Consider the following 24,297-nt stretch of genomic DNA (forward strand, 5'->3'; position numbering starts at 1 on the left):
GACCATTGGGTTGTGAAATGTACAAACAACTGATATTAAGGGTAATTTTCAGATACAAATCTCTCAATACAGTCGATCAGATTGTGCATTACTGAACTATCATTTTAAAAATTAAAAAAATTAAGAACGGAAGGAGACTGAGATTGCTCCCTTCCCCAGTTTAAGAGACGCTTCTCCCTTGTCAACTAATGGCGATGGAAGATATTAATTTCAAAGGTCTTTAGTTCTTAAAAATATTTCTCTCTCTCTCAAATTTGAAGGCTGATATAGGTCAAGATTTTATTATACGAAGCCCTGCATTCAACTGGCTGGTCCAATTCCATTATTACGAATCTTCTGGAGCCTATTAGCCAATTTTTCCATCAGAGGAGAGTTTGAGAAGAAGAGGAAATTTTTTTTTGAAAAAATGGAATTTCAACTCAAATTATTTTTATTCATCATCTGTCTTGCACATACACTCTCGACAACGGGGATGCCTGTAAATACTCCTAGCTACAGGTCTTTCTTGCACTTTCTTACTCTGTCGTATTGCTTTCCTCAGTCTCTCTTCGAACTCCTCCCATTCAATCTTGGCACTATTAGAAAAAATCCCAGCCAGCCGACGTTTATTTGGCCGAATTGTAGGCATCCCGCCCGCTCCATAATATATTCGATAACCTGATACCAAGGAGGACAATTGGCTTCCAGAATCTGTCATTGCAAATGCGTCTGCAGCCGTGCATCCAATAAAATCCAGGGCTGCCAACTGCAGAAAAACAGAAAGCAACAGAATTTTCAACATGCAGCAATTCAATATCCTTTTTCCCAAAGAAAAATGACAATGTATTGATGACTTTTGGTCCTAATCCCAATATTGGTCCAAAAGCAGAGATGCTATTCATTTTTTAGGGGGTGCAACATGCTACAAGGGGTTACCAAGCCTGGATAAATAAAAGAAAATTATGCAAGAGAACCAGCAAAGTATCTCTCGAAGACCTGGTTTAGGTACTCCAAGATTATGAAGTTATAACATGGATCAACTATTGACCACAGACCACCCAAGAAATACAAGTCTTTTAAGTTCATTTCTGACCGTCCATCTAAGTGGACTGGCCAGTAAGACATCAAGAAAAACATGGTAAAGTGAGAAAAAACTAACTGCTCCCCCTGCATCTGACCTCCAGGCCCCTAAAATAGCAATGGAACCATATGCCCAAGATTAGGCTACAAATTGCATCTAAAGATAAAACATTGAGAATGATATGATACACAGAAACTAGTCACACAATGACGGCGATGTGAGAACTCAATGGATCATTGATTTCAGCAGAAAATGAGATTAACGACATCAATTAGTGCAACCAATAATTAATGTCATTGAAGAGATAGCAGCCTAGGCAAGAGAAAAATGTAACACAATTACCTGAGATGAGAAGTTCTGAAATGGCCCAATCTCCATCGAAGAAAGAAGGCTGTCTTTAGTAACCAGATTAGGGTACAAGCTTCTCAATGCAGCCATTCCTGCTTTCCCCCCATAAATATCAGCACCTGCAACAAATATGCGGGTCTTACGATTGAAACCAAGAGCAGCAAGCATGAGCACGGCTTCTTCAGGAGTTAGAGGACATCTGCCTTCAGCTCTCAATGCAGAAGCAGAAGGTAACCTGCAAGGAGATTCAGGATATAAAAGCCAGAATAGCCATGAAAATTAGCATTTTCAAGTTGAATGAGTGATTCAATGCAGTATTTAAGACAACAATAGCCATCACAACAGTTAGTCAGTAAGCAAATTCATGAACATTTTATTATATCAAGAAATCTTTGCTCATGGATCAGGTGGTTTACAACTTTAACCAAATTGAATGTCTTCCCTGGTTTTCCATTCATTGCACTCCCATCATGAGGCAAGGAAATTAGCAGATTCTTTAGAAAAAAGAAAGCCATCTTTTATCAAAGCATTCATAAGCCTTGAGTCCATTATTCTACTATTCTCGCTTTATTATATGTCTAATCCTTTTTCCATTATCTAAAAAGCTAGAAAGGAACATAATAATGAAAATGAAAGAATCAACAAATAAAGAAAATTTAGAAGGGAAGATATTTAGGAAACTTTAGAGTTTAGAATCAGAATTTGAATAACTTCCATACTTAAATTCAATTCCTTTTGAAAAGAATGAAAATGGAATTCCACTTTTCTCTCTCTAACAGCAAAACCAAAAACCCAGTCATCAAAGAAACCAAGCAAAAAATAATAAATGCAAAAACCAAGGACAGCAAAGCACACACTAAGACAAGAAAAAACATGAAGTACGACAATTCAACAAGGAAGAGTGCAGGAGAGTCCCTCATAGTAGAGCAGGAGCTGGTCAATTGATGGCCAGGGGAACATACATCCACTAAATATCAAAAGGTCAGTGCAGCCAGTCCAGCTAATCATTTGTTCATTTCAGATTTGCATGAATAAATCTATGACATTTCAAGGTATTCTGAAATTTAGTAAGGCATTGGAGAAGCCAATAGTCACCAGTCATGGTTCGAGTGACTAATAACTTTCTGATCACTTGGTATTAACTGCAGTTCACAAAACCAGTAAAAAACGAGTTTAGGGCAAGTGTCAGATTAACAGCCAGCATAAGACTTCAGTCAAACATAGGAAATGAATCCAAAATTCATTAGTAAGACTTCTTTCAAATAAATTTGTCATTTTCCAGAAAAAAGGACGATTTTTGTAAACTGTAGCTTAGTCCCAATATATTTTGAACAAGGCTTTGATAATGATGATGATGGTAACATATCATCTGATGTCAACAATAGGCGGATGCAAGGGGCTGTATATATCAGCCAATACAAGGGCCATCAGCAATGTACATTCAATATGGAAAACCATTGCATATTTAAAATGAAACTAAAATTTCTCTTCTATAGTAGGTAAGAATAACTGTATGATACATACTTGGCAGTTTTCTTCATTTGCGTCAAGGCAGGAAAATGAATCTTCCGATATGCTTCCAACTCCTGTCTTTCTTCTTCACCCCCACCAAAATCACACATGGAATAAGCTGCCATATCTATCTCAAATCTCAGGTGTAAAGCTAAATATCTGGAAATATCTCCGGCCAGATTTTTTTGACCACTTGCATTGGCCTCCACTGCAAATGGACCAACCAGATTATGATCTATAGGTTGCCAACGTGGTATGTGCTGACGCAATCTTTGTACAAGCAAAGCACCAGTTTCTTGTATTTTAGGAATAAATTTCAGAGCATGAAAGTTGCATCTGCATCGTAATTTCTAGATGACAATCTTCAATTAGGACTAAGCATAACAAAAAGAAAAATAGGAAGAAAGAAATCATAGAAAATGCCTGAAAGTAAGGAAGTAAATCTATAGGAGAGAGAGAAAGTGAATAAATGACACTTCCTGTAATAACAAATTTTGAACTGAGTCCTTAAGTAACCAAAATTAGCTTTTCGGCTCTCAGCACATGCCAATTAGCAGTTATAAACACAAATAGAGTATCGATTTTCACCAGATTAGCTCATCTTTATTTGCCTTCATGAAATTCACAGAGTATTAGTTAGTTAAGCTTTATGCCAGTCGGGAATGTAGCTTTTCTTTCAGTTTTATCAAGCATGTCTCCTAAATATCCAAATGTGAGAACAACAGAATACCACATGTATTAGAACATAAAAGGGATTCTGAACCTATCATGCAATAAACGCAAGCAGACCTTCAATTGATTAAACTGGGAATTGCAGCTCATTCTACAATCATCTTTTTCAGTTTTATTATTCTTGTGTAAGACATAATGGACATACAACTTTTTTCTAAATAGTTTTAGTCCTATAACTTGAAACGTGTAATTCATAAAGGTAAGGGTGTTTTTCCTTCTTTTATATCACTAATGTTGTTGATTATTTTTATTTTATTTTTTCTCAAAAAAATAATCAACAACATTAGTAATATAAAAGAAGGAAAACCATTCCATTCATACATGTGTTAAGCTCTTAGAGGTCTACCTCTCACTCCAGGTTTTCTCATATTATTCTTTTAACTCTTGATGCTCTTGTTTCAGACAATACAAGATTCAACTTGATGAACCGATTTTGGGTCTGATTTTCGTTTTCTCTTCTTCTTTTTCTTTCTGCAGTTCAACCAATTTGGTTCCTGTTTATTTCACCTCGGAGTACTTCTTTACTTGAGCCAATTACTCAAAAACAAAAACTATTTATGATTCCTGAAGCCAATTGACTTTGATTTCTAAACAACTTTCTACCACCCAAAAAAGGACTTCTAATAGAATTCTAAACCTTCAATATGGATTTTGTAGTAACACTAAAACTCCCCTTACGTTAGCATATATAGTTTATAGATGCCCAGCTTGCTGCAATCCAATTCCTAGCTTGTCAAAAATCAACACTGAAACTGATGCTTGGTAAATATCCCTTAAGCTGCTAATGAAACATGTTATGTAGATCTAACTTTGTCCAGCACCTTGTTTCACAAAAACATTCTTCACAAAGATTCTTGGGCTTTGTACAATTTTTGGAACTTATGCATCTATCAAAAAGATTCTTGGTCCAATCTTCATCAACACATATACCCTTATATTATGATCCCCTTCAATCTAGGGATTACAAAACATGGGCTTCCACTTTGAATCAATAAATATAGGAAGCTTCATTTTTTATTTTTTTTTGAGAAAAGGCGAATTTTAGTCAAGGCAAGCCAAGAACAAAACACAAACAAAACCCCAAGTCAGTGACGGAGCGATAGAAAAAGTAGCTTCAAATTGCTATTCAACATTTAAGTTATTTTCATCTCCCCTTTAATAGTAACCCCGTCTCAAAAAGAGTAACTTGATAGAACCTATGGCAAATTGATAGGCTAGAAAACAAGTTATAAAATGACGAGAATGACTCTCACAACTTCAATTAGGGAGCAAGAGAAAACTTAAAAAGTAACATTTGAAATCTATTAGTGTAAATAGTCCACATAGATAAATGTTACGAATTTTTTTTTATTTATAAGGTTGAGAAATTGGCCCCATAAGTAGCTAGTAATTTTGGGATGTAACCGGGCTCAATTTTGACATGGAACCAGAACCGGACGGCTGCCTGGATCTGGGCCCAATTTGTGTTCTGTTGAGTTTGTATCCTGTCTATGTTATCTATCTCAGTCCCTTTATCCATATATGTAAACCTGAATGTGAGTGGAGTATTAGTAGAAATTCTCACATAGATAAAGGTTAAGAAAAATCCTTGATTTATAAGGTTGAGCAATACACTTCCTAGATAACTAGTCATTTTAGGATAGAACCGAGCTCGATCTTAAAAAAATCAACAAAGAAAGATTAGATGATTTTAAACAAAAAACTGGGATAACAATTACTATGTAGAAAAAATTTAGATCTGACTCTAGAGGAACATTTTAATCTCATTTATCAACTGTAAAGCATGAAAAGTTCACCACATAGACCCCACAATAAAGAGACCAATGTAAGAAACTCAAAATATAGCATATCATTAAAATCCACAACAAAAGGTAAAATAAAATCTGACCCAAACAAAGTAATAAAAGATTCGAACAAGAAAATAGAAGTGGATCTAAATTCAAAACCAACTAATAAATGAGTTCCACAACAAAACACCGGTTTGATCCCCATGAGAAACAAAGAGCCCTCTTTAAGTCCTTTGTTTTGTTTGAAATGAAATTGGAGAATGGCAGTAATCTGGAGGAGTTCCAAAATTGACTCTACTCAATGAGAGACCAACCATGCCAAACAGGAGAAACAGGGGAATGAACAGATAGAGAAGACAAAGAAAGGAATTTTTAACTCAATGAAATTTGTAATTTACTTTCTGGGTTAAATTGTATGTGGAAACACATGTCACGCTCTGCTAATCACTTAGCATACTCTTAGGCTAAAGCGGGTGTGTCTCTCCAACACTTTGTTGTGGAGTCAGGCCCTCAAAGCTAGGTTTGTATTCCCCTTTGTTTATCAATATACGCACTTTCATAAAAAAAAAAAAAGGAATTTTTAATAGTTTTCTGGATTTTTTGGAAATCTCTGAATTTTTTCTGGATTATCTAGGTTTTCTTCAATTTCCTTTTCTTCAAAATTTCGGTTCAACTTGGATGGTAGCCCATGCATATTGTGGTTTGCCCTGGGATGTTCAGGAGTTTTAAAAAACTCAAGAAAAATTTTTAAGAAAAAAACTTCAGGAAACATTTCACGACAAAAAGAAACTTCTTGGGAAGCTAATTTCAGAAAAGTGTTAATTGTAAAAACAATTTCATGGAAATTGATTTTTTTGAAAATAGTTTCTTTGAAAGTAGTTTTGTGGAGAGAACTTTCCTGTATTGATTTCTTTTGAAAACAGTTTATTACAAATTAGTTCATAGAAAACCTGATCTCAGGAATTAAATTTCACAGAGCAGAACAACAATATCAGAATTGAAAGACAAAGATATAAATTCATCTTTTTTTTTTTTCTTCTAAGAAAGGTGATATTTTGTTTGCACATCTCTTTAATAGCTTAAACACGACATTTCAAAAAAAAAAAAAAAAGGTGATATTTTATTGCAACAAGCACAAAAACAGATCAGGGGAGCACTCCCTTTACAACAAGGGATTGAAAGGGAGGCTCCCTGTTTAGCAAGCAAATCAACAAAAGAATTTTGCTGACCTAGGAATGTAAAATCAATTACAAACAAGTAGAATAAAGATTACTACCTGATATACAAAGTAACTACCAGATTATAACCAATCTGCTTAGTGGTTCTGATATACGAAGTAACTACCTTGCCACTGATCACCAAATCTCTTAGTGAAAATAAACTACTGTATATATTTTTTTTTTTTTGAGTAAAAAAATCTCTCATGAAAAAAAAGATTACTAAGAATAAAGATGGTTGCTTAATTGTCACACCTATGCACCATAGAGTCTACAGAAGCAAGTTTTAACTCTAACACTTGCTAAATCTACATTATCCACAATGAAAACGATGACCTCCTATTCTCTTATGCAGGCCCCTTGGCAACTCAGACTCTACCACAACAAAACTCTCGGGACTGTTGCACGGGCTCAAAATTTTCTCTAGCCACCTCTCTGGTCCCTTTTATATTGAAGGTGATTCAAAAGTGGTCATCAATTGGTGTGCAACCCCCATCAAACCCCCATGGCGTCGTTGGGATATGTTCAATGAAATATGCAATTTATTTTCCCCTAAATGGAATCACATTCTGCGCTCTGCTAATCACCTGGCAGACTCCCAGGCTAAGGCAGACATTTCTCTCCAACACTTTGTTGTGGAGTCAGGCCCCCGGACCTAGGTTTGTATTTTTTTTTCCTTTTTTCTTATCAATATACACACTATTCATAAAAAAAACAAAAATCTACATGAATTCACTGACAATATAAGCCATCGCTCAATACTTTACCTTAGTACTTGAATGTGCCACTATGTTCTACTTTTTACTCTTCCAACTAATGAAGTTGCCTCCAACTAATAAATTGAAACCTATGGTAGATTTTCTGTCCAATTTCGATCAAGCATGATCTGCATCTAAGTATCCTTCCACCTTGAGGTGATCATGAGATGTATAGAATAGCCCCTTACATGGAGATCCCTTCGAATACCATAAGATCTTCTGGACTACTTTAAGATCAGCTTTGCAAGGATTCCGTAAACTAGCTTACTACACTAATAGCAAAGGCAATATCAGGCCTCATGACAGTCACATTTATCATTTGTCCAACCAATCTTCTCTACATAGTCTTGTCTTTCAGTAAAGGGTTGTCCTCATCTCCCAAATTCTGCCCAACCTTAGTAGGAGTATCCATTGGTTTAACTCTTAATAACCCATACTCATATAACATGATTTTTTTTAAACGATGCTAATTTTTATTAAGACAAAAGCTCAAAAGAGCAATTTACAAAGGAGGGAAGCCTTCCCAAACAATGAGAGATTGCTAGGAAGTTCCGAATTTTGCCAATTTACCAGCCAAAGAGTTGGTTGATCTAGGAATGAGATTCCAATTACAATGAATAGAAGATACAATGTCAGCAATACTATTAGTGATGGGCTAGTGGCGCCAAGGGGGGAGTTGTCTTTGGAACACCAATTAATAACAGTCTTCGAGTCGCCTTTAATGATTAACTTGCCATGGAGATGATCCTTGAAGATTTGAAGGCCGAACAGCAGAGCACTAACTTCAGTCGTATTAGAATCAACAATGTCCACCGAACCAGCATAAGAAAAAATAGGGCCTCCATTGTGAACTCTGAATACACCACTACTCCTACTGGCCCAGGATAACCAATAACACTACCATAAAAATTGAGCTTAATGCGGTCACAAGGGGAAGGATCCCAGATGGCCATCCTCGAAGTTCTGTAGGGGCCAGACATATGGGCGATCAAGCTCCAATTTTCCCGAAGGGAAACACCCGATAGAGCGAAAAATTCCTTCCTTGTATGAAGCCAGCTCGAGATGAAGCCAACGGCATGAGAAGTCGTGTTGTCCAGGGTGCAAACTTTGGAGTTGAATCTCTAGTTGTTCCACTAGAGCCAAATGCACCATGGAACATGCGCAAGACAGGCCAAAAGTATTAACTTGCCCAACCGAGAAAGGTGAATCCCTTGAACCATCTCAAAGGTGTCGAAGAGGTCTTGATGAAGCCCCACTTGAAGCCCAATCTTCTGAAAAATCTTCATCCAGACTTGCCACGAAAATCCACAGTGTAAGAGGACATGCTGGACTGTCTCATCGTACTCACCACAAAGGAGACAAGAAAAATCAGGGGTGGTGAAGCTTCTTCTATGAAGGTTGTCAGAAGTAAGGATTTGTTCTCTGATGGCCGACCATACTCATATAACATGTTAGTGATATACTTCCTCTAATACAGTACTACAACTTGCTTACCATTGGCCACCTCAATCCCCAAAAAATATTTCAAAGATCCAAGATCCTTGGTTTGGAAATGCCTGTTCAAATATGCTTTCACTTCTTCAATCCTCTTTGTATCACTTCAAGACAGCACAATGTCATATACATACGCCAGAAGAACCACACTCCTAGATGAGCAATGTAGAACAAATAAGCAATGGTCATAGTGGCTCCTCAAAAATCCAAAGGTTATGACAACTTTACTAAATTTATCAAATTAGGCCCTTGGATTTTGTTTTGAACCCTTAATGGACCTTCCCCATTTCCCCCTTGAGTAACATACCCAAACGGTTACTCCATATAAAACTTCTTCTACAGGTCACCATAGAGGAACATATTTTTAATATCAAGCTAAAATAAAGGCTAGCCTTGAGTTATTGCAATAGATATCAAATTTCGAACTGTACTCATGCGAGACACCAAAGAAAAGTATCAAACACATCCACTCCAAATGTTTCGATGTAATCCTTGACCACCAATTGCGACTAATATCTTTCAACGGTCCCATCAGCATTATATTTAATGGTATTAATAGTGGCATTGGTACGAGGCTCAACCAAGGTCTAAGTATGCCGAGTCTGTAAGGCATCTATCTCATCATCCATAGCATTTTTCCACTGAGGAAAACACAAGGGATCTTGTGCTCTTTAGTAGGGATAGAAACACTAGACAACAAAGTGGCAAACGACTAAATGATTGAGACAAACTATGAAAAGACACATACTTGGAAATAGGACAATGTGTATTTGTTCTTTTGGCAATGGAAAATTCAAATCATCAATTATAGGATCTACAAGCTTGGAAAAAGATGATCCAAACATGTCAGAAGAGGCCATATCTGGATCTTGATATTGTATATCATTGATAGATTGTTGCTTGTGTACCTTTCTACACTAGTATACCTGCAAAGGTTTATTTGGAACAGAAGTGGAAAGTACGATGGGACTATCCATAACTGGAAGAGGTATAGGGGACTCACCTGCCACTATAGGATGAGATAGAGACTCAAACGAAGCATGAAAAATGGTGCAGTTTCCAAAAATGTCACATCTGCTTATATATAAGTTTTTTGTTAGCGGGATCTTAATATTTATAGCCTCTCTGAGTACGAGGATAACCAAGGAAAATACATTGTACAACATGAGAAGACAAGCATAGAAATGAATATAAGTTCAGATTTGGAATATTATAAGCCAAACAAATGGACAAGCTCTAGGTACCTGCAATTGAAAAGCTATTGGATCAAATGCCAAGCGGTTGCCAAATCCAACAAAATGAACTATCCTATTCTGGAGTAGGATAGGCAAAATGTTTTTCAAATAGAAACTTGGTTTGGCTTCTTTAATGATATCTTCATCAGTTACCTGACAAGAGTTTAACAGAAAATGAAAGTCAAGTTATCATATAATATGTCATTATATTTTCAATTTCAGCAATCATATGGAAAAAAAAATAAACAGAGGAAAAAATACTTACAAGGCTACCTATCGCCTCCAAATCTAATGACTGAAATTCCATAGGAAGCTCTTTTACTATGCGAATATCAGGCTTCAGGTATTGTATGAAATGCTCTTCCTGGTAGATATCGCTGAATTGACTAAGAAAATTACAGGTTTATACAGTCATTCTCCTTTTATTGTCACAAGAAAAAAAAATGAGTTCCTTCTCTGAAATTCATAAAGATAAAAATACCTTGAGAAGGAAAAAAAAAATTAGAGCTCAACTTAAAGCACAGCACAAAAACATTTAAAAGGCTCCACAGTGACACCAGGAATCAACTTAGGTACAAAAAAAGAATCTTTTCATTAATGTTAAAATGAAAGATAACTAGTTTAAATCAGCACCACAGATAACATAGCAAAGCTACGTAGGAAAATAGAGACTAAAAGCATCTCTTTGAATGTTTAACTCTCCCAATCATTATAGCGGGCATGCATGATATTTATTTTGCACAAGTTAGACTATGAAAGTACTTTTGCAGCATATCACTCGGTCCTATTTATGAATGTATCTATGTGTGCTTGCTCTTAACACTTCCCCTCATGTGTGAACCTTCTTTGTGGTTCCTCACATGGACAATTTTGGGTGGAAGCCCACATAAAGGTACCAATTTGATACCATATTTATGTTGGGTTTAATCTTATCCCAAACTGACTAACCTAAGTTAGGAGGTCTCTTCTCAAGTAACAAGCAAATGATCTTTTTTAATCCTGGAATCTATGTGATACAATTCATATTAAAAAGTACGGCCTTACAATGAACAACATTGGGATGTATGACTTGATTATTACTTAGTTGCTTAATTAGCTTCTAATATCAACCCATCAAAAATCAATACAAAGAAAAATCTATAACAACTTTTCATAGAGAAGTGAAGCCAAAGAAAAATAAGACACAAACCCCTCATCATGAGAGCAAATATGACTTGTTCCAACACCATAAGGTCATCAACAGGGAGAAGATCCAGTTTTGTTGTTTTAAAAATTACAATGTTTTGTCCTTCGCTTGGCAAGTTTGGTCCTCCTTTCTAGGTAAATTGGGTATTCAGTTCTCTCTCCTTCAAGACCTTTGTGGGATGAGTCTTTTGTCTCTTGGGATCCACATTCCCAAGCTTGGCAAACTTCTCTTTTCAGCCTGCATTACTCACATTCCCTGGTGCCTTTGAAAAGAAAGAAATAGCTGGCGATTCAATTGAAAGTACAACATTGCAGATGAAGTCATTTGCCATGTCACTGGCCTTGTGTTTGCTTGGCTTCACACCCAGAAGGAGTTTGACAACCTCATGACTGTCCTTCCCTGCACCAATTCGCATGCGATTGCTCAGATGTCCATCCCTCCCAGAACTCCTGCACTTGTGAGTTGGAAACCTTGCCCATGCGGGACCCTCAAACTCAACTTTGACGGTAGTACCCTTGGATGCCTTAGTATTACGGGCTTTGGTGGAGTATTTCGTGACGTTGATGTTAACACTCTCATTTCATACTCCCGCCCCTTTGGGAGTTGTTGGCTCTACTATTGTTGAGCTATCCGCCTTCCTCCATGGTCTCATTATCTCTCAAGACCGCCTTTGTGGATCCCTCATCATTGAAGGCGACTCAAGAGAAGTGATTGGTTGGTGCTCCTCCCTGTTGGATCCTTCATGGCGGCATTGTGATGTTTTCTTGGAGATTTATGATATTCTATCCTCCATTTCATGTACTTGGTCTCATGTTCCCAGATCAACAATTGTTGCTGACTCTTGTTCTATATTAGGAGCCTTCTTGCCATCTCTTATTGAAAAGAGAGTGTTCCTTTAGTGTCTGTTTTATTCACCCTTTGCTTGTAATAAAATCATCACTGTCTCAAAAAAATAAAAATATACAACTCATGGTAACAAGTGTCTAGCCTTAGCTACGTACGCCATTCTCACAAACGGGAGTACATGTCGCTACTTCAAAGGATCAAGGAGCATCAGACAAGGAAATCCAATCTCCCCACTGTTAAGTTGTGGAGTCTATTTAGCGCCTTACGCAGAGTCAATCTCCTATCGGGATTGGAAGGGGGGGGCGAGGGCCCCCCGAAAGGTCCACGACATATTGATTTTTGTTTAATTAAGGGTAGTTTGGAGATTTCACACTTGTATTTTGGTTGCCCTAGTTTTCTCTTTATATTTGGGGGCGCCGCTATTAGGGTTATCATCGATGATCATCAATTGTTGTAGAGAGGTTAGAGAAAAACACTTGAGTGTGTGTGATTTCTCTTGTAAACTACTTCATCATCATAGTGAATTATTGCAGCGGCGGAAGACAAGACGTAGTTTCACCTTGAGGCGAACTAGTATACATCTTGTGTTTTTCATACTTGATTATTTTTTCTTCTGCGATTATCATTTCTCTCGTTAGTATTGAATTAGGACGTCTAATTCCTAACACCCACTCCTGTTTAATATCATGGGAAAAAGTTGTTAAGTTGGGTCCAAGGCCTATCCCAAAATGACTAGGCAACTTAGGAAACCTCTTTCCCAACTAATAAACTCAAGATCTTTGTACTCGCTAATTCATGTGAGACTATTCCTTAACACTCCCCCTCACGTATAAGCCCTCTTTTGTGGCTCTACGAGTAGAAAATTTTTAGGTGTAGGCCCTCTTTTGTGGCTTTACAAGTGGATAGTTTAGGTGTAGGCCCTCTTTTATGGCTTTACAAGTGGACAATTTAGGTGTAGGCCCTTTTTTGTGGTTCTACAAGTGGATAGTTTAGGTGTAGGCCCACATATGAGTACATGCTCTAATACCATGTTGATTTTCAGGATTCCATAGATGATAACTTAGCAGAAGATTTCCAAAAGATCACCGAGATACAGTAACAAAGTGATCAATCAGCAGCAGCAGCAGCAATAAGCAACAAAGAATAGATCCTGCTCAGAATAAGACTCCGTCAGATGATTCATAATTTGAGCAGGGAAAAATAATTTGAATCCTGAAAATCGCAGCTCTGATACCGTGTTAAGTTGGGTCCAAGGCCCATCCCAAAATGACGAGGCAACTTAGGAAACCCCATTCTCAATTAATAAACTCAAGATCTTTGTACTCACTAATCCATGTGGAACTATTCCTTAACAAAGTCATGTTGGCCTTCTTCATAAATCTACGAAGATTGGTTGGATGCAAAAAACATCAAGCATCTCATCCTTGGATGTTCCCACCATCCAATTTTTTGTGGACGACACAATCATCTTCATCAATGGTTAGCACGATCAAAACCTCAATCTCAAGGTGGTTCTAGCAATCTTTGAGCTAGTCATTGGGAAAAAGGTGAATTGGCACAAGTCAACCATCTTCGACTTCAACCTTGATCAAGCAAACATCAAAGCCATGGCATCCATCTTCGGCTTCAACCTTGATCAAGCAAACATCAAAGCCATGGCATCCACCTTATCAGGGTCTCCCCCTTTTCTCTTTAAAACCTGACAAAGTTCTATGGAACCCTATGAGAAAATGGAAAGGTGCCTATTGACTTGGAAGGGATAGCTCCTCTCAAAGGCAAGTCAACTAACAATTATAAAATCCCTTTTAAGCAGAATTCCCTCCTATTACCTGTCTTTTCTTCATTGTTCAATGAGTTTGGCCCAAAAGATAGAAAAGTTGATGAGACTCTTCCTTTGAAGAAGAGCTGAATCCAGCTTCAAGCATCACCTGATTAAGTGGGGAGACATTGTCAAGCATAAGCAGCAGGGTGGCCTAGGAACCCTGCAGTCTCTCCCCCAAATTCTCCCCCATTTGGAGATCAATTGCCAGCCTCTTCCCCGTGATTCAAGGTGGCTAGTGCTTAAGTAGGCAAAGGCGACAAACTCAAATTCCAGCACTACATTTGGGTGAATCAGCAACCCTTCAAAGACGGATTCCCTATCACCTATCACCTCACCCAGCACCCTGACTGTGCCGTGGCAGAGGCAATTCTTGTGAACAACAGAGTAACTCCCCATGGAATCTGGGCTTGAGAAGAGCTCTCAGCCGCATGCATCTCCTTGTAGCCTTTACCTTCCAAGGCACCTGGAGGATCTTCCTATTAGAGCGCCTGAAGCAGGTGGTAAATTTTCTGTGGCAAGCTGCTTCAACCTCCACAATGGTGGTTCCCCCTCTGTCACAAGTTGCACCCCAACAGCCTTGTCTTTGTCTGCTCACAAAGTTAAATTCTACATATGGAGCTCATTGCATGGGAAAATCTTAACACTCAATAACTTAAGCAAAAGATGCACATCTCTCTCCAGCCTTAATTGTCAGCTTTGTTGGACCTTTGATTAACTCATCAACCACAGTTTGGTGCACTAGCCTTTTGCCTAACGAGTCCTCAACCTCTTAGAGCCCAACTTCTGCACTCCAGATTCCTAGACAAACTTCTTCGCTTAATTATTGGTTTTCCCGATGCCAAAAAAAGGTAAAATCATGCTGAAAGCCTGCTCTACATTTACTCCCTGGATGATCTGGCTTGAGAAAAACCAAAGGCACTTCCACAGAAAATGCTTAACTTCCAATTCAGTCTCTTTCAGCACTGAATAGTATCATTTCTTGGGTGTCCATTTTGAAGCCTTTTCAGCATATCTTGACACTGGATATATCCAGGAGAAATGGGCATCAATCACTTCCTTGACAGATCCAAAGCCAGTTTGGATTCAGCAATGGCTTCCCTCTTCCCAAGGCTACATCAAGCTTAACTTTGATGGCTGCTCCTTCAATAATCCTGGGCCAACAGGATTTGGAGTCTTTGGATCCAACTCTGGTGAAACTCTCCTTTCTCACACTGGGCTACACTGCTTGGCTAATGCCACTTTAGTTGAATTGACTGCTCTAATTCAAGGGCTCAGGATTTTCAGAGATCATTTTCAGGGTGATATCATTGTGGAGGGTGACTCTCTTGTTATCATCAATTGGTGCAGCAATCAAGCCCACCCCCCTTGGCATCTGCATCACCTTTCATTGAGGCAATGGACCTTGTATCTAATGTATCCTCCTGGAATCGTGTATTGAGATCAGCCAATACCTTGGCTAACTTGCTTGCAGAGAAGGAGTGTCTCTGCAACGCCTCATTATTAAAGACACACTCTCTCTGGCCTTGTAATTTCCCTCTTGGCCTCGGGCCTCTGATAAAATCATCTCTTATTTTTAAAAAAAAAACTCATGATAACAAGCTCTGTCATCAATCATTAAATTGCACAAATAATAAAAACTTAAAAGTGGAATTCAGAAAATAAAATACCTCCCATCTCTCCATACGCTACTGTACAAGAATCTTGGGAGAACAAGAGTTGCATTAAGTAAGCGAGCAACTGCCACTGCATTGCATATCTGTCACCAAGGTATTACTTGACATTAAAATGTCTGTCTAAATACACATATATCACCAAATCATTCATTAATTATATTCATCAAAATAGCAACAATGTCTTTAATCCAATCAAACCTAGACATTAGGAAGGTAAACATAGCATGTTTTAAGTAAAAGATATGGTCCAAACAAATAGTTCTGGTGGAACCATTAGAAATGTCACCCAGAATCCAGCACAGGAGACTGGAGTTTTTTTTTTTTATAGAAATGAGGATTTTATTAAAGGGAGAGGGGGACGGAGTATCATAAGTATGTAGCTTCCATTTGGGACATAAAGAAAAATTAAGAATTCACACTGCAGTCGCTGGAATGAAGGTGAGCCAGATCAGCAGCCTGTACTGGAGTTTACATAAATAAAAACCACACACGGTTCTAGAGAAATCCGTACAGCTAGCAGTTGGAGCAGAATAACTTCATAATAGATTGTAATTTAGAAAAGAGAAAATAAGCCTGGTTGCAATCCCAAATGATAGAACCACAAATTTACCAAGATGACAGTTCAACAAATATGTAAATGATTATGTAAAACATGGTAACAGGGATTGGTCATTACACCAGGTGTATGCACCTCTTTCAAAGGATAGTGTTAAATATTGTAATTCAACAGTATTTTAGTCATTTCATGTATGGGTACTTTAGCCATTCCACCTCTCTATAATAGGCTTAGTTTCTACATGCTACTTCACTTATTTTTCTGTTTTATTCTCTTAGAATGGAACTATACTCTTGTTAATAGAGGGAAAGGCATGCTTCTGACCTTCTCTATTTTTCTGTGACATACTTAAATGAATACATAAAAGGGAAGCAGGTAGAACTCCACCCCCAACTAGCTGATTTCTCTCTTGCGGCAAACCTACTCTGTTCTCTCTTCCCTTGATTTTTCCTTCAATCTCACTCTCTCAAACCCTAAATTTTAACCTCAAATGATATCAAAGCAGGAGAAATTTACCAGTAAGGTCTTCATCAATTTTACCAGTAAGATCTTCATCAATTTTTCTCTTCTCTAATCTTGCATTAGTATGGCATGAAGAAGTTTTCAACCATCCAGAGAGAAGCTAAATCTGCTAGGGAGCGATGTCAGGAGCAGGAGTGACAAGGAGAAACAACCAACCGTGCGAAGATGAGATCAATCAGAATGCTGCAGCCATGACCAATCTGCCGGATTCCACAGTGGAATCCAAGGACTGAATGGGAGAGATGTTAGCAATGACGCCCTGGCCCAACCATCGAAAGAGAATGAAAGATGTGAGGAGGTGCAGTGCAAGAGCACACAGAATAGATGAAATATCCACCATTCAGTTACTGAAATGGGGACAAGAAAACCTTCATTGAGGTCATACCAATAGGAACCATGAACGTGGCAAAAATACCCATCGAATCCAGTCACAACAGTGGTTTCTGCATGTTCCTCTCATTGCACTAGAGAGAGCCATCAAGCAGTACAAGAAGGCATCAACCAAGAAGGTTAGAACAAAATTATGGTCTGGTTGGTCAGTTACCGATTCCGGTCACAAGGAAGGCAAGGAATAGACATATGCAAGCTTAGCAAACGGTAACGAAAAACATGTATCATCATTCCAGAATAAGATGGAGTCGGCATAAATTGAAGCAGGTGCTTGGATGCTTTACTACAAATCTACAGAAGTCATACAAGGTAATTCGAGGAGTGCTTTTGGTGCTGTAATGTTTTGTGATGTGTGTGCCCCACCTTAACTGTGCATGTATTTACATTATTTTTAGTGGTTTTTTTTTGTGTTGGTTGTTGTGGTAGTGTATTTTTGTGAAAATTCTAGTGGTTGTTGATAGTAGATGATGGCTGATTCAGGTGAAGTGATCTCACCAATCAAAAAGTCTGGTAATTTCGATGGTAAGCTATTGTGATTACCATGGAGAAGTTGAATAGACGAAATTATCTGGCCGGATTTATCTGAAAGCTAAGCGGAAGACAAAATACTTGAAGAATGATCCTTCTGACCCAATGGCTAATGATTGAGAGGTAGAGGATAATCAAGTCATGACATGGCTACTAAACAACATGGAATCAAAATTCAGGAAGTAGGTGATGAATTGTGAGACAAAAGAAATCTGGAAGTCATTAGAAGCTTTGTATGATCATGAGAGCAACTTGTCTCGAATCTATGAATTGTATACAAGGTTCTTTGGGTTACAGAGTAGAGATCAATCAATTATTGAATATTTTAGTGCGTTTCAAAGAAATCGTCCACTTACCACAAAGAAAACTAGGATTCAAGCGCAGTAGGCCCAGCTCCATGTGGCCAAATTTCTCGATGGTTTGAGCCCTGAATATGATGCAGTTTGTGTCCAAATACTTGCAAATGATATTATGCCTACACTCAAGAAAGCCTTTAATAGAGTAATGTATATAGAGATAGTTGTAGTCCCACAAGGCAGCAAGGATAATGAGGGGACAAAAGTCATTTCAGGGTCACTAAGAGACACCTCGTGGACATGGCCGGGTTGGACAAGGAAGAGGCAGATATACATTTGGGCATGGAAGAGGCTGTAGAGATGGTAGTGGTGAGAGAAAGTGCATCCACTATGGGCATACTAACCATTTTTTAGACAAATACTGGGAAAATTTGGCAAACCTGCTAGCTAACTCAAGTTTTCTTGAGAGTGCAGAATCATCTACGATTTGTGTAGTTGTTATTGTTCTTGGTGCTCTAGATGAAATTCAATAGTTGGCTCGATGCATGGCACACTTGACTACATCCTCCTCATCCATAGCCCAAAATGTTTTCACCACCACAACTACTATGGCAAATTCAACTCCTCATCCATCTTGCTCTTTTGAGCCTGTTAATATAACTCAACACTATTTAAAAAAAAAAAAAATCAGGTATATCTGCATTCCATGCATCTCAAGTCTTTTCATGTGTTATTGACTTTGGTGCATCTACTCACATGTTAGGTATATCTACATTATTTTCATCTCTCACTCAATCTTTCTCATGTTACACTTGCAAATGGTTCCACCTTGCATTTGGGCGGAGTTTAGATAGTTCAGCCCACTCCATCCTTATCTTTAAATTTTATTCTCATTGTACCTAAGTTTCCCATTAACTTGTTATTTGTAAGTCAACTTACTAAATCATTAAAATGTTTAGTAAGCTTCTATCATACTCATCATGTCTTTCAGGACCTCCAAACGAGGAGGACGATTGGTTCCGGACATGAGAATGATGGACCCTACCACTTAGAAGGTTCAATATAACCATCTTCTTCAGCATTCTATGCAATTGTTTCACCTTTCCAATGGTACTTGTGATTAGGACATCCCTCCCCAACCAACCTATTCCAGTTATTTTTAGATCTTCCTCCTACTTTATCATTTTAGTGTGTATCTTGTCAACTTGAGAAGCACCATACAACGTCTTTTCCATCTAGTTTGAGTCGTAGTAATAATTTATTTGAAATAATTCACTTAGATGTATAGGGTCCTTCTTAGGTACGTAGTATCTTTATTTCCAATTTTTTGTTTTGTTTACTGATGACTTTAGTCAATCACATGGGTGTATCCCTAGTGGGAGAAATAAGAGATCTTAGATGTATTCTTGAATTTTAATGGTGAAATAAAGAATAAGTTCAGTGCTTCACTTCGTGTTTTGCATACTAATAATGGGTTTGAGTTCATGAATCATAAATTTGACACACTTTGTAGCACCAATGGCATCATACATCAGTCTTTTTGTGTCTATACCCCACAGGAAAATGGAGTTGCAGAATAGAAGAATCACCACTTGCTTGATATTGTCCGTACTACACTCTTTCAAATGAAGGTTCCCAAGTCCTACCATGGTGATGTTGTCCTCACTGTTTGCTTCCTGATTAATAGGATGCCCTCATTTGTGCTTAGTGGGAAGATTCCTTTACAAATTCTCAATCCAACTAGCAAATTGTTTCCCCTTTTTCCTTGAGTGTTTGGTTTTGTGTGTTATTTCCATGTTCTTGGTCAATCTCCTAATAAATTATCTCCTTTATCAGTCAACTATGTCTTCCTTGGTTATTCTTGTACTCACAAAGGGTACACGTGTTATTGTTTGATAACCAGAGAAACGTTTTGTCTGCAAATATTACTTTTTTGAGGATGTCCCCTATTTTTCAGTCTGCTGAGTCTAGTACTTCTCCCACAATCTCAGCTGAAGGACTGCGGAAAACCACTTCACATACAACCAATTAGAGTCCTAACTGCACAGGACTTTGAAAAATCACTTTCTAAAAATTCTATAGCCACTAAACAAGATCAAGAGGAGTTTCCGAAAAGCCCTTAGACTTAAATTGGTTTTAAGTCTTGAAGAAAAATAAAAAATAATGGCTTTTTAGGCAAGAACTACGATTTCCAACAGAACAAAACTTGGTGTCTCGAATCAACAAAAAACTAACTAGAAGATAATCGTGGAAAGTTCCACGTCTGGTAAGATTACGAACAAGAAGACAATCATGGAGACTTCCAGGTCAGGTAAGATTGATCAATGTGAAAAAAAAAAAAAAAAAAAACACTTGGACAATTAATCAAGAATTTATGCTCGAGAAACCAGAAAGGAGAATCTTTAGACATGTTAAATGTAGTGTAAGGGGCAGTTTGGTCATTTTACATGATCTGCACATTTTAGTGTGAGTTTCATCAGGTTCAATATGTTCAGATGTGCATGTGGTCCAGTTTTTATATTGTTTAGCAGTGTAGTTATGGAGTTATGAGTTATATGTAATAGAGGCAAAGAGATCATTGTCTCTCAAAATCACTTAAGTGAATAAGAATAAAGGGGGTCGATTTCCGATCCCCATCTAGAGCAGTCTATATGCTATCTTCCAGCACTTCTCCTTCTCTCTTCCTCATACCTCTATTTCTCATCTTTTCACAAGATAGAAAGTAACAAGCATGCATGGAGTGAACGAGTATCAAAGGATGAGTACCATGGGCTTTAAATTCAAGGTTGCAAAAAGGGTCCAACAAGCAACTCAAGGGATTCAATGGCAGACTGAAAAATAGTTATAAAGCCATGAACTTACTTATTCTTGAAGAAAGGAAAAGGAAAGAATTAAAATTCTTGTCTAAAACCATGAAGAGAAAGGCTCATTGAACAATAATCCCATGGAATCTAATCACACAGCATAAGCAGTAAAATTAACACTAAACCCCTGCTTTGATACCATGCTAGATTCTAGGGTCCCATGAATTAATCTCTAAAGGTTCTCTTAGTTACATATGTAAGAGAAGAAGAAGGAAGAGAAACATAGAGGCAGTAGAAGGAAGAAAGGAAAGAACTAGAGAGTGGAGAGACAGAGAGTGAAGAAGAGAGATTTTGGAGAGAGTAATAAGTGCTCGTACATTAATAAGTGGAACTATCCTACCAACTACTAATAACAAAAATGACATACAATAAACCAGAGAATTCCTGAAATAAAAAGGGTAAATCTCCTAAGAAATACACCTTTCCAATAGAAAGGAGACTAAATTTGGTAACTCTCCCAATTTATAAGAACCATGCTTTTTGCTCCAGTTTCTTCTTTTAGGCTTTACCAGATATTCTCAGTGGTTTCATGGGAATGAGCCATATTATTATCACCCTGACCCAGGTATGAGCATCGGTTTGGGTAACCTAGTACAGGATAGGTTTAAGGACCTAGCATTCTCTTCCCCTATTGGATCATGTTATTATGAAAATGATTACAGTCTATGCCTGCATTAAGGATCCCCAAGATTATAATCTATGCCTGCATTGAGGATGCATGTTGCTGAGGCAACCTCTGATGATAATAACGATCTTGATTTCCTTCAATTTGAAACTTCTCAAACGAAAGAAGTACGCTATCTATTTCACAACTATTTTTATTTTTTTCTCTTTTCACATTCAGGCAACCATGAAGCCTAGGTGATTACTTGGCTGTTTCTTCTTTGATTTAAACCAAACAAAGACTTCAAGTGACACTGAGAACAGTACATATTCTCAACAAAATTCCAACAAGTTCAGTAAGCTTCAAGGAAATCATTGATATTTTTTTTTTTTTTTGAAAAGTATTCATAATTTAATTTTACAGTAAACAACAATGACATATACTTACAGCAACTCGCTGCTGGCTGATGCCTCCATTTGCACTAACTAGAATATATCCATTCCCTCCCTCTAAAATGTCAGATTTCATAAAAACATGCAAATGAGATATAAGTAATGAAACATGAAACACCAGAAAATAAAGGGTTGTATAGTTGTAAAACAACACAGGTATACCTTTAATTATGATTGAAAGGAAGCTCATAACTACTGTCTGAGCCCCCTTAGTGGTCTATAAACAGCCCATTAAGGAAGGTGTTTAGCTTTGGAATCTAAATGCTGGAGCTGAATTTTGGCCACCTCAAATGCACCTCTAATGGTGCATAATGTATTATCAGTTTATAATTTTTAGTGAATAGAATCAAAATGCCAATGACTGCAATAAATGAAAGATACCGCAAGGTTCCCAGTCGGATTCATAAGCACAAGGTTTCCAAGCAGAAGCAGGACCAAGGGGCTCTTCCCATAGATCACGAGGTCCAGGTTTATCCTCAGCCTGAAATTAACAGTGATAGCAGAGGGCTTAGTCACAACATCCAACTTCCTATAAGTTCAGAAAAGTATCAGAAAATACTGTTCCACACCACCATGCCAGTGACTCAATGGGGAGATCTTCTAGAACAGCGAAGTCCTATGAACCTGAACCACTGATGAGCATGCTAATATTTATTACAGAACAAAATGAAGAGCCAATAGAACAAAGTCCAAGATTACCTCTGCCAAGGCATGGGCGGCCAAAGCCAAAAGCCTATTGTACAGTACTCTTTGAGGCCTTTTTCCTTTCCCAAACTTGCTCCATTCTCCCTGTCCATATAGCAAAAAATGCGTGAGTAAGACCACCTCCTATCTGCCCACACTCATAAGGGTGTCACACTGACGACTTCCCTTCTCATAACTGGAATACATTCTTTCATTAGCAGGTCATCCAGCTCAATAAGGATCTGGCTATTGAAGGGCATATGTTATTAATGTACTTCTCTTTGCCCTTTCCCAGCTGCTGCTTTTCCATCTCTTTTCTATCTGGTGGGCCTCATATGCTTGCTGGATTTAATGAACTAAAGACTACAGAATCACATTTCCTTCTTAAATAGGTGCAGATCCTGTTAAGTTTCATTTAGCGTGACGGAGCATGATTATCAACCAAAACTGCCAATCAGATAGAATGATGATTTTGGTAAGCAGGCCATAGGTAAGGACAAGAGAATGCAGCAGGACTTTAGTGCTTTTTCCATCCTAATTTAACAAAGATGACTTTCTGACCTGGCTTGGGAATAATATTAGGCTCTGGACTCAAATACAGGTCAACCATTCAATTCTTGCGGCATGTTTCTCACTGTAACTCACCGGTGTATCATCTGTGAAAGCAATTTTCTTCTCACCCTTACTCTCCCTAACATTCACTCAGCCACCTTGATTTAATGTTAGCCATTACTCAGACATATTCTCAATTCCTCAGGCAATTGCCTAACTGGGTTTGAACATTCAGAAAACTAAGATGCCACGTCAAATTCAGCTAAAAAAAACTGTAAACCGAAAACATACCCGAATAGACGTCAATGGGTGACTAAGAAGCCCAGCCTCACGTTCCAGATCCGGATCCTGAAGACGTGAAAGCATCCACCAATTCATGAAGAAAAAGAAAACCACTAGGCCGAACAGCATCAGAAGCCCTCGAGTCCTCTTTCGCCTCCATAGACCCACCGGTTTCCTTCTCGCACGTGGATGCTGCTTCAACGGAATAGAGTTGCCGATTCGTGAGAGCAATCCACCCCGGAGCTTCCAATTCTCCAATCGGAAGAAAGAGAGCGGAGAAGAATAGGAAGGAGGAGAATAGGAGTTAGCCGCGTAGGAGAGCCTGCTTTTGGAAGGAGTATGCTGCGGTGAAAAGGGAGAATCACGAATGGAATGACCGGCACGAGGGGAAGCGGGGCGGCTACGGGGACTGGAAGAGTGGGACCTGGCGACGAAGGCGCTGGACCAGGCAAAGTCCGAGGTTCTGGTCTCTCCATGCTCCTCTCTGAGAACAATCTCTACTTCTCCGTCCGAGCCATCCATGGCGGACGAGAGAGAGCCTCAGAGGGAGCTGGCGAACAGGTTCGAGTTCCAAATGCAAATGAAAACGATTTTCGCGGGTTAAAGAACTCGATTGGAGTCGGACAGTTAAATTACGCGTTTCCACCTGTTGATTAGCAGTTGTAAGCTATATAAGAGAGAGCGTTTATTGCGTAAATGATCTCCAGACAAGCAGCCAATCAGCCATTGAAGCGCCCGGCCTCTCTCTCTCTCTCTCTCTCTCTCTCACACACGCACACACATTTCCGTGATTCCATCTTATTCCCAAGTTGTTTCGACTTTCGATGTTTTTGGATCTCAGAATTTTGGTTTCGGCGCGAGTGATACGCGTTGCCGAAGTTTCACAACGAGAATGGA

At 38.4% G+C, this 24,297-nt stretch overlaps 1 protein-coding gene across 1 annotated transcript; it reads right to left on the reverse strand.

Moving 5' to 3' along the window:
• Nucleotides 1-418: 418 nt before the first annotated feature.
• Nucleotides 419-24,021, reverse strand: LOC137953148 (O-fucosyltransferase 2-like). The gene is made up of 10 exons (XM_068800392.1): nucleotides 23,410-24,021; nucleotides 22,582-22,671; nucleotides 22,264-22,363; nucleotides 21,878-21,939; nucleotides 15,665-15,753; nucleotides 10,409-10,529; nucleotides 10,153-10,296; nucleotides 2,933-3,270; nucleotides 1,403-1,643; nucleotides 419-745 (listed from the first exon to the last, which is right to left on the reverse strand). The coding sequence occupies exons 1-10, from the start codon at nucleotides 23,920-23,922 to the stop codon at nucleotides 431-433; spliced, it is 2,013 nt and encodes a 670-aa protein (XP_068656493.1). The 5' UTR covers nucleotides 23,923-24,021; the 3' UTR covers nucleotides 419-430.
• Nucleotides 24,022-24,297: the final 276 nt, after the last annotated feature.

The sequence above is a fragment of the Aristolochia californica genome, unplaced genomic scaffold (assembly GCF_029961685.1).
Source record: "Aristolochia californica isolate CCGP_79_NKW_82.1479 unplaced genomic scaffold, dmAriCali1.0.hap1 SCAF_16, whole genome shotgun sequence".
Lineage (NCBI taxonomy): Eukaryota > Viridiplantae > Streptophyta > Magnoliopsida > Piperales > Aristolochiaceae > Aristolochia > Aristolochia californica.

Bases quoted from the DNA above. Each gene is read 5' to 3' on its own strand.
- LOC137953148 (XM_068800392.1), bottom strand. From the start codon at position 23,922: ATGGATGGCTCGGACGGAGAAGTAGAGATTGTTCTCAGAGAGGAGCAT. The intron at 21,940-22,263 runs GTATCTTTCATT...CTGACATTTTAG, and splicing joins ATCCGACTGGGAACCTTGCG to AGGGAGGGAATGGATATATT. The intron at 1,644-2,932 runs GTATGTATCATA...ATCTCCTTGCAG, and splicing joins CAAATGAAGAAAACTGCCAA to GTTACCTTCTGCTTCTGCAT.